Source organism: Ascaphus truei (genome assembly GCF_040206685.1).
Source record: "Ascaphus truei isolate aAscTru1 chromosome 3 unlocalized genomic scaffold, aAscTru1.hap1 SUPER_3_unloc_2, whole genome shotgun sequence".
In the NCBI taxonomy this organism is placed as follows: domain Eukaryota; kingdom Metazoa; phylum Chordata; class Amphibia; order Anura; family Ascaphidae; genus Ascaphus; species Ascaphus truei.
In genome coordinates this window covers 690,150-706,957 of record NW_027453825.1, presented here as the reverse complement: position 1 = coordinate 706,957, position 16,808 = coordinate 690,150, and the positions used below count along the sequence as shown (strand labels likewise).

General features: G+C 52.7%; 1 protein-coding gene across 2 annotated transcripts in view; it reads left to right on the top strand.

The window, feature by feature from the left end:
• LOC142473330 (stromal interaction molecule 1-like) overlaps positions 1-15,939 on the top strand; it is a 46,058-nt gene extending 30,119 nt beyond the window's left edge. For both annotated transcript variants that reach the window (XR_012790042.1, XM_075580561.1), the window contains exon 2: positions 15,667-15,939. Coding sequence is in view for 1 of the 2 variants with exons in the window: in XM_075580561.1 (XP_075436676.1) it covers positions 15,667-15,836 (170 nt within the window). In the remaining variant the exon portion in view is untranslated. The remainder of the gene's footprint in view (positions 1-15,666) is intronic.
• Positions 15,940-16,808: the final 869 nt, after the last annotated feature.

Below are 16,808 nucleotides of genomic sequence, written 5' to 3'. Positions count from 1 at the left end.
GCAGGAAGATCACGGATTGCTAGGGATTGTCCTGATCTCCTGCATGAAGTTCACGGATTGCTAGGGATCGTCCTGATCTCCTGCAAGAAGATCACGGATTGCTAGGGATTGTCCTGATCTCCTGCATGAAGTTCACGGATTGCTAAGGATCGTTCTGATCTCCTGCAGGAAGATCACGGATTGCTAGGGATTGTCCTGATCTCCTGCATGAAGTTCACGGATTGCTAAGGATCGTTCTGATCTCCTGCAGGAAGATCACGGATTGCTAGGGATTGTCCTGATCTCCTGCAGGAAGATCACGGATTGCTAGGGATCGTCCTGATCTCCTGCAAGAAGATCACGGATTGCTAAGGATCGTCCTGATCTCCTGCAAGAAGATCACGGATTGCTAAGGATCGTTCTGATCTCCTGCAGGAAGATCACGGATTGCTAAGGATCGTCCTGATCTCCTGCAGGAAGCTCACGGATTGCTAGGGATCGTCCTGATCTCCTGCAAGAAGATCACGGATTGCTAAGGATCGTCCTGATCTCCTGCAAGAAGATCACGGATTGCTAGGGATCGTCCTGATCTCCTGCAGGAAGATCACGGATTGCTAAGGATCGTTCTGATCTCCTGCAAGAAGATCACGGATTGCTAAAGTTCGTCCTGATCTCCTGCAGGAAGATCACGGATTGCTAGGGATCGTCCTGATCTCCTGCAGGAAGATCACGGATTGCTAAGGATCGTTCTGATCTCCTGCAAGAAGATCACGGATTGCTAAGGATTGTCCTGATCTCCTGCAGGAAGATCATGGATTGCTAAGGATCGTTCTGATCTCCTGCAGGAAGATCACGGATTGCTAGGGATCGTCCTGATCTCCTGCAGGAAGATCACGGATTGCTAGGGATCGTCCTGATCTCCTGCAAGAAGATCACGGATTGCTAGGGATCGTCCTGATCTCCTGCAAGAAGATCACGGATTGCTAAAGTTCGTCCTGATCTCCTGCAGGAAGATCACGGATTGCTAAGGATCGTCCTGATCTCCTGCAGGAAGATCACGGATTGCTAAGGATTGTCCTGATCTCCTGCAGGAAGATCACGGATTGCTAGGGATTGTCCTGATCTCCTGCAAGAAGATCACAGATTGCTAAAGTTCGTCCTGATCTCCTGCAAGAAGATCACGGATTGCAAGGGATTGTCCTGATCTCCTGCAGGAAGATCACGGATTACTAAGGATCGTTCTGATCTCCTGCAGGAAGATCACGGATTGCAAGGGATTGTCCTGTACTCCTGCAAGAAGATCACGGATTGCTAAAGTTCGTCCTGATCTCCTGCAGGAAGATCACGGATTGCCAAGGATCGTCCTGATCTCCTGCAGGAAGATTACGGATTGCTAGGGATTGTCCTGATCTCCTGTAGGAAGATTGCGGATTGCTAGGGATCGTCCTGACCTCCTGCAGGAAGATCGCGGATTGCTAGGGATCGTCCTGACCTCCTGCAGGAAGATCGCGGATTGCTAGGGATCGTCCTGACCTCCTGCAGGAAGATCACGGATTGCTAGGGATCGTCCTGATCTCCTGTAGGAAGATCACGGATTGCTAGGGATCGTCCTGACCTCCTGCAGGAGGTGCAAGCAGGAGGAGGTGTGAGGATAGCCAAAGGTGTTGTACATGTTTACTTGAAGTGAGTTTTTAGGCCCACCTGTTAATGGCACCAATTTTGCAGGTGTCCATCCCTCGTTCCCGCTCATTGGCCTGGAAAAACTCTAATGGTAAACGGCATAACTAGAATCTTGGACTATCCCGGATAACCGGGGTGATAGGGCCACCTTGCCTGAGCTCGTAATCTGGTGTTGGCGAATGTTCCTGAAATGAAATACCACACCTTCTTTCTCCCAGTTCCCGCAGTGCCGTTGTACTGAAACCATGTATTCGTTTATGCAATGTGTGTTTCTTGCTGTTTTCACTGATCGTGCTGCTTGTGAACACGCAGTGACATGTTTCAAATGGGCTATGTACGTGTGCTGTGTGTAAAAACGTAGCGACAGGGTTAGAATGGGCTATATGTGCGTGTGCTGCTTTTAAACATGCAGTGACATGGGTAGAACGCGCTGTACATGGGCTGCTTGTACACGCAGTGACACGGGTAGAACGGGCTGTACATGTGCTGCTTGTACACGGTGACACGGGTAGAACGGGCTGTACATGTGCTACTTGTACACACAGTGACACGGGTAGAACGGGCTGTACATGTGCTGCCTGTACACGCAGTGACACTTTTAGAACATACATGTGCTGCTTGTACACGCAGTGACACTGTTAGAACGTACATGTGCTGCTTGTACACGCAGTGTCACTGTTAGAACGTACATGTGCTGCTTGTACACGCAGTGACACAGGTAGAACGTACATGTGCTGCTTGTACACGCAGTGACACGGGTAGAACGTACATGTGCTGCTTGTACACACAGTTACACTGTTAGAACGTACATTTGCTGCTTGTACACGCAGTGCAACGGGTAGAACGTACATGTGCTGCTTGTACACGCAGTGACATGGGTAGAACGTACATGTGCTGCTTGTACACGCAGTGACACGGGTAGAACGTACATGTGCTGCTTGTACACGCAGTGACACTGTTAGAACGTTCATGTGCTGCTTGTACACGCAGTGACACGGGTAGAACGTACATGTGCTGCTTGCACACGCAGTGACACTGTTAGAACATACATGTGCTGCTTGTACACGCAGTGACACTGTTAGAACGTACATGTGCTGCTTGTACACGCAGTGACATGGATAGAACGTACATGTGCTGCTTGCTCACGCAGTGACACGGGTAGAACGTACATGTGCTGCTTGTACACGCAGTGACACGGGTAGAACGGGCTGTACATGTGCTGCTTGTACACGCAGTGACACGGGTAGAACGGGCTGTACATGTGCAGCCTGTACACGCAGTGACACGGGTAGAACGTACATGTGCTGCTTGTACACGCAGTGACACGGGTAGAACGGGCTGTACATGTGCTGCTTGTACACGCAGTGACACGGGTAGAACGGGCTGTACATGTGCTGCTTGTACACACAGTGACACGGGTAGAACGGGCTGTACATGTGCTGCTTGTACACACAGTGACACGGGTAGAATGGGCTGTACATGTGCTGCTTGTACACACAGTGACACGGGTAGAACGGGCTGTACATGTGCTGCTTGTACACGCAGTGACACGGGTAGAACGGGCTGTACATGTGCTGCTTGTACACGCAGTGACACGGGTAGAACGTACATGTGCTGCTTGTACACGCAGTGACACGGGTAGAACGTACATGTGCTGCTTGTACACGCAGTGACACGGGTAGAACGTACATGTGCTGCTTGTACACGCAGTGACACGGGTAGAACGTACATGTGCTGCTTGTACACGCAGTGACACGGGTAGAACGTACATGTGCTGCTTGTACACGCCGTGACACGGGTAGAACGTACATGTGCTGCTTGTACACGCAGTGACACGGGTAGAACGTTCATGTGCTGCTTGTACACGCAGTGACACGGGTAGAACGTACATGTGCTGCTTGTACACGCAGTGACACGGGTAGAACGGGCTGTACATGTGCTGCTTGTACACGCAGTGAAACGGGTAGAACGGGCTGTACATGTGCTGCTTGTACACGCAGTGACACGGGTAGAACATACATGTGCTGCTTGTACACGCAGTGACACTGGTAGAACGGGCTGTACATGTGCTGCTTGTACACGCAGTGACACGGGTAGAACGGGCTGTACATGTGCTGCTTGTACACGCAGTGACACGGGTAGAACGTACATGTGCTGCTTGTACACGCAGTGACACAGGTAGAACGTACGTGAGCTGCTTGTACACGCAGTGACACGGGAAGAACGGGCTGTACATGTGCTGCTTGTACACGCAGTGACACGGGTAGAACGGGCTGTACATGTGCTGCTTGTACACGCAGTGACACGGGTAGAACGGGCTGTACATGTGCTGCTTGTACACACAGTGACACGGGTAGAACGGGCTGTACATGTGCTGCTTGTACACACAGTGACACGGGTAGAACGGGCTGTACATGTGCTGCTTGTACACGCAGTGACACGGGTAGAACGGGCTGTACATGTGCTGCTTGTACACACAGTGACACGGGTAGAACGGGCTGTACATGTGCTGCCTTTACACGCTGTGACACGGTTAGAACGTACATGTGCTGCCTGTACACTCCGTGACACGGTTAGAACGTACATGTGCTGCTTGTACACGCAGTGACACTGGTAGAACGGGCTGTACATGTGCTACCTTTACATGCAGTGACACGGGTAGAACGTACATGTGCTGCTTGTACACGCAGTGACACGGGTAGAACGGGCTGTACATGTGCTGCCTGTACACGCTGTGACACGGGTGGAACGTACATGTGCTGCTTGTACACGCAGTGACATGGGTAGAACGTACATGTGCTGCTTGTACACGCAGTGACACGGGTAGAACGTACATGTGCTGCTTGTACACGCAGTGACACTGTTAGAACGTTCATGTGCTGCTTGTACACGCAGTGACACGGGTAGAACGTACATGTGCTGCTTGCACACGCAGTGACACTGTTAGAACATACATGTGCTGCTTGTACACGCAGTGACACTGTTAGAACGTACATGTGCTGCTTGTACACGCAGTGACATGGATAGAACGTACATGTGCTGCTTGCTCACGCAGTGACACGGGTAGAACGTACATGTGCTGCTTGTACACGCAGTGACACGGGTAGAACGGGCTGTACATGTGCTGCTTGTACACGCAGTGACACGGGTAGAACGGGCTGTACATGTGCAGCCTGTACACGCAGTGACACGGGTAGAACGTACATGTGCTGCTTGTACACGCAGTGACACGGGTAGAACGGGCTGTACATGTGCTGCTTGTACACGCAGTGACACGGGTAGAACGGGCTGTACATGTGCTGCTTGTACACACAGTGACACGGGTAGAACGGGCTGTACATGTGCTGCTTGTACACACAGTGACACGGGTAGAACGGGCTGTACATGTGCTGCTTGTACACACAGTGACACGGGTAGAACGGGCTGTACATGTGCTGCTTGTACACGCAGTGACACGGGTAGAACGGGCTGTACATGTGCTGCTTGTACACGCAGTGACACGGGTAGAACGTACATGTGCTGCTTGTACACGCAGTGACACGGGTAGAACGTACATGTGCTGCTTGTACACGCAGTGACACGGGTAGAACGTACATGTGCTGCTTGTACACGCAGTGACACGGGTAGAACGTACATGTGCTGCTTGTACACGCAGTGACACGGGTAGAACGTACATGTGCTGCTTGTACACGCCGTGACACGGGTAGAACGTACATGTGCTGCTTGTACACGCAGTGACACGGGTAGAACATACATGTGCTGCTTGTACACGCAGTGACACTGGTAGAACGGGCTGTACATGTGCTGCTTGTACACGCAGTGACACGGGTAGAACGGGCTGTACATGTGCTGCTTGTACACGCAGTGACACGGGTAGAACGGGCTGTACATGTGCTGCTTGTACACACAGTGACACGGGTAGAACGGGCTGTACATGTGCTGCTTGTACACACAGTGACACGGGTAGAACGGGCTGTACATGTGCTGCTTGTACACGCAGTGACACGGGTAGAACGGGCTGTACATGTGCTGCTTGTACACACAGTGACACGGGTAGAACGGGCTGTACATGTGCTGCCTTTACACGCTGTGACACGGTTAGAACGTACATGTGCTGCCTGTACACTCCGTGACACGGTTAGAACGTACATGTGCTGCTTGTACACGCAGTGACACTGGTAGAACGGGCTGTACATGTGCTACCTTTACATGCAGTGACACGGGTAGAACGTACATGTGCTGCTTGTACACGCAGTGACACGGGTAGAACGGGCTGTACATGTGCTGCCTGTACACGCTGTGACACGGGTGGAACGTACATGTGCTGCTTGTACACGCAGTGACACGGGTAGAGCGGGCTGTACATGTGCTGCCTTTACACGCTGTGACACGGTTAGAAAGTACATGTGCTAGTCTCTCAATTTTGCGATCATTGTGATTGTACGCGAGTGTTGCGTGTGTGTGTGTGTGGTCACACTGGGGTTGGGAAGCTATTTGTCTACTGGGAAATTAATGTGATAGAGCAGCGTCCTTATCTGCGCCATTTCCAGGATTGTTCTACACTCACTGACAGGACACGGGTTGTGGCCCTTACTGCAGTGATCTAAAGAGCGCACACACACCTATACACGCACACGCACGCGATCTCCAGCATATATGCTGGCACACTATGTCCTATTTTGACTTTGATGACCTAATATTAATGAGAAAGGATACGTGGAGGGCTTAAACATGCTATATATAATGTGTTTCCCACTGTATGCTGCACCCTTTGGGATAAGCGATGTGATGCAGGCACCCGGCTGCACATTCACTGGAATAGGAGTGCAGAATACAGGCGGAGGGAGGAGTGCAGGGTTAGTGACCGCTGTAATACGGAGAGGTCAGTGACATTGTACTGTAGGCCTCCTGTGACGCGCCCGGATGTAGTGTCGATAACTGATGCAATCCCTTCTCGCAGCTCTGACCGTTTCTGCCTTCAGTGCATTGCTGAAACCCCCGGGTCAGGCTTCGCTATACCGTTTCCTGTTTGTAGAAGCCACTGACCAAACTGTTCCGATAACTGCTCGTTGCAGGCAGCCCATAAACTAGGCGGCTGTCCCTAGAAACGCGTTGGAAATAAGTTCTGGTAACCGTAGTGTCTCATTTCTGCCCCCGCATCACTTCCTCCCTGCCACCCGCATCACTTCCTCCCTGCCCCCGGCTCCCGTTTCCTGCTGCATGTGGTTAACAGTCTTTTGAAAGATACGTTTGCTGCCTTCCTGCGTCTGGCAGTAGAAATATATTGCATCTATTTACACAGACTAGGTGTGTCATTCAGAATAAACGTAGTCTTAAAAGGCTTCCTCGCTCCTGTTTTAGTCCTGGGTTTATCCCTACTATGTATCTTTATCTAAGTTTTGTATGGCGTTGCAAGCGCCTCTCGCCCGAGCGGTGGGTGAACTCGGCTTCCAGCGATGGGGGGGGGGGGGGCATGACAGACGCGTCACCAGGCTGGTTCGCCCTCAGCTGAACCGCTCACATGACGCGGGTGCCGCGCGAAAAGACAAAATAGGGTCTTTAAAATAAATAAATAAAACTGCGGTGCGGTCGCTTTGCATCGCTTTGCATCGCTTTGCGGTCGCTTTGCGGTCGCTTTGCATCGCTTTGCGGTCGCTTTGCGGTCGCTTTGCATCGCTTTGCGGTCGCTTTGCGGTCGCTTTGCGGTCGCTTTGCTTCGCTTTGCATCGCTTTGCGGTCGCTTTGCATCGCTTTGCATCGCTTTGCTTCGCTTTGCATCGCTTTGCGGTCGCTTTGCAACGCTTTGCGGTCGCTTTGCATCGCTTTGCTGTCGCTTTGCATCGCTTTGTGGTCGCTTTGCATCGCTTTGCATCGCTTTGTGGTCGCTTTGCATCGCTTTGCGGTCGCTTTGCATCGCTTTGCGGTCGCTTTGCATCGCTTTGCGGTCGCTTTGCTGTCGCTTTGCATCGCTTTGCGGTCGCTTTGCATCGCTTTGCGGTCGCTTTGCATCGCTTTGTGGTCGCTTTGCATCGCTTTGCTGTCGCTTTGCATCGCTTTGCGGTCGCTTTGCATCGCTTTGCGGTCGCTTTGCATCGCTTTGCGGTCGCTTTGCATTGCTTTGCGGTCGCTTTGCGGTCGCTTTGCGGTCGCTTTGCATCGCTTTGCGGTCGCTTTGCGGTCGCTTTGCATCGCTTTGCATCGCTTTGCTGTCGCTTTGCATCGCTTTGCGGTCGCTTTGCATCGCTTTGCGGTCGCTTTGCGGTCGCTTTGCATCGCTTTGCGGTCGCTTTGCATCGCTTTGCGGTCGCTTTGCGGTCGCTTTGCATCGCTTTGCGGTCGCTTTGCATCGCTTTGCGGTCGCTTTGCATCGCTTTGCGGTCGCTTTGCATCGCTTTGCGGTCGCTTTGCATCGCTTTGCATCGCTTTGCATCGCTTTGCATCGCTTTGCGGTCGCTTTGCGGTCGCTTTGCGGTCGCTTTGCATCGCTTTGCGGTCGCTTTGCATCGCTTTGCTTCGCTTTGCGGTCGCTTTGCATCGCTTTGCATCGCTTTGCGGTCGCTTTGCATCGCTTTGCATCGCTTTGCGGTCGCTTTGCGGTCGCTTTGCGGTCGCTTTGCTTCGCTTTGCGGTCGCTTTGCATCGCTTTGCGGTCGCTTTGCATCGCTTTGCGGTCGCTTTGCTTCGCTTTGCATCGCTTTGCGGTCGCTTTGCTTCGCTTTGCATCGCTTTGCGGTCGCTTTGCTTCGCTTTGCATCGCTTTGCGGTCGCTTTGCTTCGCTTTGCATCGCTTTGCGGTCGCTTTGCATCGCTTTGCGGTCGCTTTGCATCGCTTTGCGGTCGCTTTGCTTCGCTTTGCATCGCTTTGCGGTCGCTTTGCTTCGCTTTGCATCGCTTTGCGGTCGCTTTGCTTCGCTTTGCATCGCTTTGCGGTCGCTTTGCATCGCTTTGCGGTCGCTTTGCGGTCGCTTTGCTTCGCTTTGCATCGCTTTGCATCGCTTTGCGGTCGCTTTGCTTCGCTTTGCGGTCGCTTTGCATCGCTTTGCTTTCGCTTTGCGGTCGCTTTGCATCGCTTTGCATCGCTTTGCGGTCGCTTTGCATCGCTTTGCGGTCGCTTTGCATCGCTTTGCGGTCGCTTTGCATCGCTTTGCGGTCGCTTTGCATCGCTTTGCGGTCGCTTTGCATCGCTTTGCGGTCGCTTTGCATCGCTTTGCGGTCGCTTTGCATCGCTTTGCGGTCGCTTTGCATCGCTTTGCGGTCGCTTTGCATCGCTTTGCGGTCGCTTTGCATCGCTTTGCGGTCGCTGTGCGGTCGCTTTGCATCGCTTTGCGGTCGCTTTGCATCGCTTTGCATCGCTTTGCGGTCGCTTTGCATCGCTTTGCGGTCGCTTTGCATCGCTTTGCGGTCGCTTTGCGGTCGCTTTGCGGTCGCTTTGCGGTCGCTTTGCGGTCGCTTTGCATCGCTTTGCGGTCGCTTTGCATCGCTTTGCGGTCGCTTTGCATCGCTTTGCATCGCTTTGCGGTCGCTTTGCATCGCTTTGCGGTCGCTTTGCGGTCGCTTTGCGTTCGCTTTGCGGTCGCTTTGCGGTCGCTTTGCATCGCTTTGCATCGCTTTGCATCGCTTTGCGGTCGCTTTGCGGTCGCTTTGAATCGCTTTGCGGTCGCTTTGCGGTCGCTTTGCATCGCTTTGCGGTCGCTTTGCGGTCGCTTTGCATCGCTTTGCGGTCGCTTTGCATCGCTTTGCGGTCGCTTTGCGGTCGCTTTGCGGTCGCTTTGCATCGCTTTGCGGTCGCTTTGCATCGCTTTGCGGTCGCTTTGCATCGCTTTGCGGTCGCTTTGCGGTCGCTTTGCATCGCTTTGCGGTCGCTTTGCATCGCTTTGCATCGCTTTGCATCGCTTTGCATCGCTTTGCGGTCGCTTTGCGGTCGCTTTGCATCGCTTTGCGGTCGCTTTGCATCGCTTTGCATCGCTTTGCGGTCGCTTTGCATCGCTTTGCGGTCGCTTTGCATCGCTTTGCGGTCGCTTTGCATCGCTTTGCGGTCGCTTTGCATCGCTTTGCGGTCGCTTTGCATCGCTTTGCGGTCGCTTTGCATCGCTTTGCATCGCTTTGCGGTCGCTTTGCATCGCTTTGCGGTCGCTTTGCGGTCGCTTTGCATCGCTTTGCGGTCGCTTTGCATCGCTTTGCGGTCGCTTTGCATCGCTTTGCATCGCTTTGCGGTCGCTTTGCATCGCTTTGCGGTCGCTTTGCATCGCTTTGCGGTCGCTTTGCATCGCTTTGCGGTCGCTTTGCGGTCGCTTTGCATCGCTTTGCGGTCGCTTTGCATCGCTTTGCGGTCGCTTTGCATCGCTTTGCGGTCGCTTTGCATCGCTTTGCATCGCTTTGCATCGCTTTGCGGTCGCTTTGCATCGCTTTGCGGTCGCTTTGCATCGCTTTGCGGTCGCTTTGCGGTCGCTTTGCGGTCGCTTTGCGGTCGCTTTGCGGTCGCTTTGCATCGCTTTGCGGTCGCTTTGCATCGCTTTGCGGTCGCTTTGCATCGCTTTGCGGTCGCTTTGCATCGCTTTGCGGTCGCTTTGCATCGCTTTGCATCGCTTTGCATCGCTTTGCGGTCGCTTTGCGGTCGCTTTGCATCGCTTTGCGGTCGCTTTGCATCGCTTTGCGGTCGCTTTGCATCGCTTTGCGGTCGCTTTGCATCGCTTTGCGGTCGCTTTGCATCGCTTTGCGGTCGCTTTGCATCGCTTTGCGGTCGCTTTGCATCGCTTTGCGGTCGCTTTGCATCGCTTTGCATCGCTTTGTGGTCGCTTTGCATCGCTTTGCGGTCGCTTTGCGGTCGCTTTGCATCGCTTTGCGGTCGCTTTGCGGTCGCTTTGCATCGCTTTGCGGTCGCTTTGCATCGCTTTGCGGTCGCTTTGAATCGCTTTGCGGTCGCTTTGCGGTCGCTTTGCGGTCGCTTTGCGGTCGCTTTGCATCGCTTTGCATCGCTTTGCGGTCGCTTTGCGGTCGCTTTGCATCGCTTTGCGGTCGCTTTGCATCGCTTTGCGGTCGCTTTGCATCGCTTTGCATCGCTTTGCATCGCTTTGCGGTCGCTTTGCGGTCGCTTTGCATCGCTTTGCGGTCGCTTTGCGGTCGCTTTGCGGTCGCTTTGCGGTCGCTTTGCGGTCGCTTTGCATCGCTTTGCGGTCGCTTTGCATCGCTTTGCGGTCGCTTTGCGGTCGCTTTGCGGTCGCTTTGCGGTCGCTTTGCATCGCTTTGCGGTCGCTGTGCATCGCTTTGCATCGCTTTGCATCGCTTTGCGGTCGCTTTGCATCGCTTTGCATCGCTTTGCGGTCGCTTTGCGGTCGCTTTGCATCGCTTTGCATCGCTTTGCGGTCGCTTTGCATCGCTTTGCGGTCGCTTTGCGGTCGCTTTGCGGTCGCTTTGCATCGCTTTGCGGTCGCTTTGCGGTCGCTTTGCGGTCGCTTTGCATCGCTTTGCGGTCGCTTTGCATCGCATTGCGGTCGCTGTGCATCGCTTTGCATCGCTTTGCGGTCGCTTTGCATCGCTTTGCATCGCTTTGCGGTCGCTTTGCGGTCGCTTTGCATCGCTTTGCATCGCTTTGCGGTCGCTTTGCATCGCTTTGCGGTCGCTTTGCGGTCGCTTTGCGGTCGCTTTGCATCGCTTTGCGGTCGCTTTGCATCGCTTTGCGGTCGCTTTGCGGTCGCTTTGCGGTCGCTTTGCATCGCTTTGCGGTCGCTGTGCATCGCTTTGCATCGCTTTGCATCGCTTTGCGGTCGCTTTGCATCGCATTGCGGTCGCTGTGCATCGCTTTGCATCGCTTTGCATCGCTTTGCGGTCGCTTTGCATCGCTTTGCATCGCTTTGCATCGCTTTGCGGTCGCTTTGCATCGCTTTGCGGTCGCTTTGCGGTCGCTTTGCGGTCGCTTTGCGGTCGCTTTGCGGTCGCTTTGCATCGCATTGCGGTCGCTGTGCATCGCTTTGCATCGCTTTGCATCGCTTTGCATCGCTTTGCATCGCTTTGCGGTCGCTTTGCATCGCTTTGCGGTCGCTTTGCATCGCTTTGCATCGCTTTGCGGTCGCTTTGCATCGCATTGCGGTCGCTGTGCATCGCTTTGTATCGCTTTGCGGTCGCTTTGCATCGCATTGCGGTCGCTGTGCATCGCATTGCGGTCGCTTTGCATCGCTTTGCATCGCTTTGCGGTCGCTTTGCATCGCTTTGCGGTCGCTTTGCATCGCATTGCGGTCGCTTTGCATCGCATTGCGGTCGCTGTGCATCGCTTTGTATCGCTTTGCGGTCGCTTTGCGGTCGCTTTGCATCGCTTTGCGGTCGCTTTGCATCGCTTTGCGGTCGCTTTGCGGTCGCTTTGCGGTCGCTTTGCATCGCTTTGCGGTCGCTTTGCATCGCTTTGCGGTCGCTTTGCATCGCTTTGCGGTCGCTTTGCATCGCTTTGCATCGCTTTGCGGTCGCTTTGCGGTCGCTTTGCGGTCGCTTTGCATCGCTTTGCATCGCTTTGCGGTCGCTTTGCATCGCTTTGCGGTCGCTTTGCATCGCTTTGCGGTCGCTTTGCATCGCTTTGCATCGCTTTGCGGTCGCTTTGCGGTCGCTTTGCGGTCGCTTTGCGGTCGCTTTGCGGTCGCTTTGCATCGCTTTGCGGTCGCTTTGCATCGCTTTGCGGTCGCTTTGCATCGCTTTGCGGTCGCTTTGCATCGCTTTGCGGTCGCTTTGCATCGCTTTGCGGTCGCTTTGCATCGCTTTGCGGTCGCTTTGCATCGCTTTGCGGTCGCTTTGCATCGCTTTGCATCGCTTTGCGGTCGCTTTGCATCGCTTTGCGGTCGCTTTGCATCGCTTTGCGGTCGCTTTGCATCGCTTTGCATCGCTTTGCGGTCGCTTTGCATCGCTTTGCGGTCGCTTTGCGGTCGCTTTGAATCGCTTTGCGGTCGCTTTGCGGTCGCTTTGCATCGCTTTGCGGTCGCTTTGCATCGCTTTGCGGTCGCTTTGCATCGCTTTGCGGTCGCTTTGCATCGCTTTGCGGTCGCTTTGCATCGCTTTGCGGTCGCTTTGCATCGCTTTGCGGTCGCTTTGCATCGCTTTGCATCGCTTTGCGGTCGCTTTGCATCGCTTTGCATCGCTTTGCGGTCGCTTTGAATCGCTTTGCGGTCGCTTTGTATCGCTTTGTATCGCTTTGCGGTCGCTTTGCATCGCTTTGCGGTCGCTTTGCATCGCTTTGCGGTCGCTTTGCATCGCTTTGCATCGCTTTGCGGTCGCTTTGCATCGCTTTGCGGTCGCTTTGCATCGCTTTGCATCGCTTTGCGGTCGCTTTGCATCGCTTTGCGGTCGCTTTGCATCGCTTTGTGGTCGCTTTGCTGTCGCTTTGCATCGCTTTGCATCGCTTTGCATCGCTTTGCATCGCTTTGCGGTCGCTTTGCATCGCTTTGCGGTCGCTTTGCATCGCTTTGCGGTCGCTTTGCATCGCTTTACGGTCGCTTTGCATCGCTTTGCATCGCTTTGTATCGCTTTGCGGTCGCTTTGCATCGCTTTGCGGTCGCTTTGCATCGCTTTGCATCGCTTTGCGGTCGCTTTGCATCGCTTTGCATCGCTTTGCTTCGCTTTGCATCGCTTTGCGGTCGCTTTGCGGTCGCTTTGCATCGCTTTGCGGTCGCTTTGCATCGCTTTGCATCGCTTTGCATCGCTTTGCGGTCGCTTTGCATCGCTTTGCATCGCCAGCCTCATAGGGAATTGGACTGTTAACCTCGCGCGCGCCGTTGTGAGGTCTATAATCTCAGCCTAAGGCTGAGTTCAGGGTAGGAACTGCAGCCGCGAGCGTCCGTGCGTCTCCGCCGCGTGCTCCTGCAGCCCAGCGATCTGTGCCTTAGCTGAAGGAGTTGGGTCGCAGCGTTTGGGGCGGGGCGAACGTGTCACGGAGCTGGTTCGCTGAACCAGCTCACGTGACGAGAGCGCAGCCCGAAAAATCATCTTGTGTAGTAGCGGAAAAAAGATGCAGCGTCTACGCTGTACTTTGCCGCCGGTGGAGTTTTCAGTTTGAAAACTCCCACTGAACAACCCGAAATTGCCACGGACGTGCGCGCGCTTACGTTGCGTAGCATCCGTCCTGAACGCGGCCTAAAAGAGCCCGTCCCAGTTTTCAGAGACCGTGAATAAGTTCCCTTTATTGCAACCCTGACATACGTTGCAATATGTAATAGTTCTGTCCCCACTGATCCAGCACTTCCGTGCCCCAGACGTTGCTTTACCAGCCGGGTAACACAGCAAACCAACGGTCCCCAAACTCTGTGTTTGCCCAACGACACACTTAAGAGTCCAGGAGAGAGTGGCGGGCACCAACCAATTAACGTACGCCATGTATCTTCACCCCACAATCTTCTCACTTTTCCCACATTTCCATGAGATTATAAGTGGCACACCACTGTTTAAAAATAATTTCTCAAGGTGTTTACATTTGGTGCTCACCTCCCGTTGATCCTGGCGTCCCAAAGCTGGATCCAGAGTAATAGCAAAATAGGAGAAAGGAAGAGGCACACATTGTAGTGGAATCAAATGATTACAAATGTATTAATGCATCAGAGCTAACAATGGTAACGTTTCAGGACAAGCAGTCCCTTCCTCCGACCAAACACCTCAAAAGTGGTAACACATTAGCACATCTATATATCCCCCCAAAGGTCAAAATAATTACCTTCCCCAGTCAGAACCCAAAGTGCAGGGCTGCATCCAATCTCACAGCCTAATTGTGCACGCCTCTGACGTCACCGCGCGGCGTCGCGTCATGACGCACGCGACGTCGCAACGTGGTGACGTCACTCAGCCCAGTGACGGCCCACAGAAGGGGTGAGAGAGTGGAGAGTCCTGGAGCCAACCCCAAGATGTCTGCCCTCAGTGACTGACGGCGTCACGTGGTGTGACGTCACGACATAAAAATGTAATGATGTCATGTTGCTAGGGCAACAGGCACCGAAGGGGGGGGGAATAAAAAACAAATACATAAACAGCGACATTTTACTAACTGGTAATGTTGCAGGGCTTATTTCTGGAAGCATACGGTGAAGCAATTAATAGTGCCATAATGCACCAATGTAGCATTCTACTTTGGGGGGATATATAGATGTGCTAATGTGTTACCACTTTTGAGGTGTTTGGTCTGAGGAAGGGACTGCTTGTCCTGAAACGTTGCCATTGTTAGCTCTGATGCATTAATACATTTGTAATCATTTGATTCCACTACAATTTGTGTGCCTCTTCCTTTCTCCTATCTGGCTCCCACATTTCCATGAACAGAATAACTTTGCAGAACAGTCCGTGCAGGTTCTCTGGCAGCCGGGGGAGAGGTTTGGGGCAATGGGACCTTGTCATTACTTGGATTGCCTGTTTCCTCACTGACCCCACATTCAGGCGCACCGTTCCTCTATACTGCGCTTATAGTCTGCTATTTGGGCTGTCTATATATAAAAAATAAATCCAGCCCAAATAATGCTGTTTTTCTGCACAGTGCAGCACGTTGCGTCTCCTTTCCCAGCTGCCCCTATACATGTTTCTGGCGCTGAACTGAGTGTTTCATGTTCTCACTGTTTCATAGTCCTTAAGGTTTACACAATAATTAATGCACATGGAAAACAGAGAGGCGTATATGGGACACAGATGTAGCAGACGTTATTGCACCTGTTAACGCATTGGAAACAATGGTAAAAGAGATAACATGGGTGTTATTGTGTGCGTTTGTGGGGATAATGACGCCTGCTACTTAGCAGCTCTTATATAGAGCAGACCGTGTATGTAGCCATTCACAAAGCATTTTGCACATTGAGCCCCTGTCCCGAGGAGCTTACAGTTTAATTTAGAGCACTCAGGGAGAAAGGGACATGCCCAAGGTCATGGGGAGAAAGGGACATGCCCAAGGTCCAACCCCTCTAAAGAAAGTGTTAGGTGCTGTAGTTTGAATGATTTGGTTTTTAGACGATTCCGTTATCTCTGGGGTCTGATGTGTCTGCTTTCACCTTACAGAGTTCTGCCGAATCGACAAAATCCTGTGTCACAAGGAGGAGGAGCTGCTCAGCTTCGAGGCCGTGATGAGTATCCACAATCAGATGGACGATGATGCCAATGGCAATGTGGATGTTGAGGAGAGTGATGAGGTGAGTGCAGGTGTACAGAACAAATTAATTGTGCAATAAGTCCTGCTGATTAATAGGTGTTCTAGGTGTTCCATGCTCATTGTATAGCGCTCAGCCTGCCATCGCCGGCATGTAACAGAGCTGGATAATAATACGTCCTGCTGATTAATAGGTGTTCTAGGTGTTCCATACTCATTGTATAGTGCTCAGCCTGCCATCGCGGGCATGTAACAGGGCTGGATAATAGTACGTCCTGCTGATTAATAGGTGTTCTAGGTGCTCCATTCTCATTGTATAGCGCTCAGCCTGCCATCGCGGGCATGTAACAGAGCTGGATAATAATACGTCCTGCTGATTAATAGGTGTTCTAGGTGTTCCATGCTCATGGTATAGCGCTCAGCCTGCCATCGTGGACATGTAACAGAGCTGGATATGGCTCTGGCAGTAACTTGCCTGTTTGTAGGGCTTCTTATTAGCCTTTCGTCAGCCACTCACTTAGCTTACACTTTTAATTCCATCCCCAGTCTCGATCACCTCTGCCTCGCGCTGTCTTCCATCTTTCCCCCTCTCCCTCAGTCTCTCGTTCACCTCTGCGTTTTGGTGCGATCTTTTCCATGCAGCTTTGCTGTGGCCTACAGGTCTGTCTCATTTAGATTTGGTGTGGTCTATGGGTCAGTGTTTGATCCCACGTGTTTGGGTACGCTAACCCAGAACACACAATACGTGGGATTTTATTTATAGCTACCTGGAGTGAGATGTGATCTAAACGCAGATAACACAGGAGCAGAGCGCAGTCGCAATCACATGTCATCATTAACCCTTTCTTATTAATTATATGATGCATAAACGCCAGCAAATCTCTATTTCTAATAATTCATTTATAGTGGGATTTTAGTTGGATTATTTGGCTAATGTATGATAAGCGTGCCCACCTCACCAAGGTATCCCGAGATCAGGCGCTAACGTATGATAAGCGTGCCCACCTCACCAAGGTATCCCGAGATCAGGCGCTAACGTATGATAAGCGTGCCC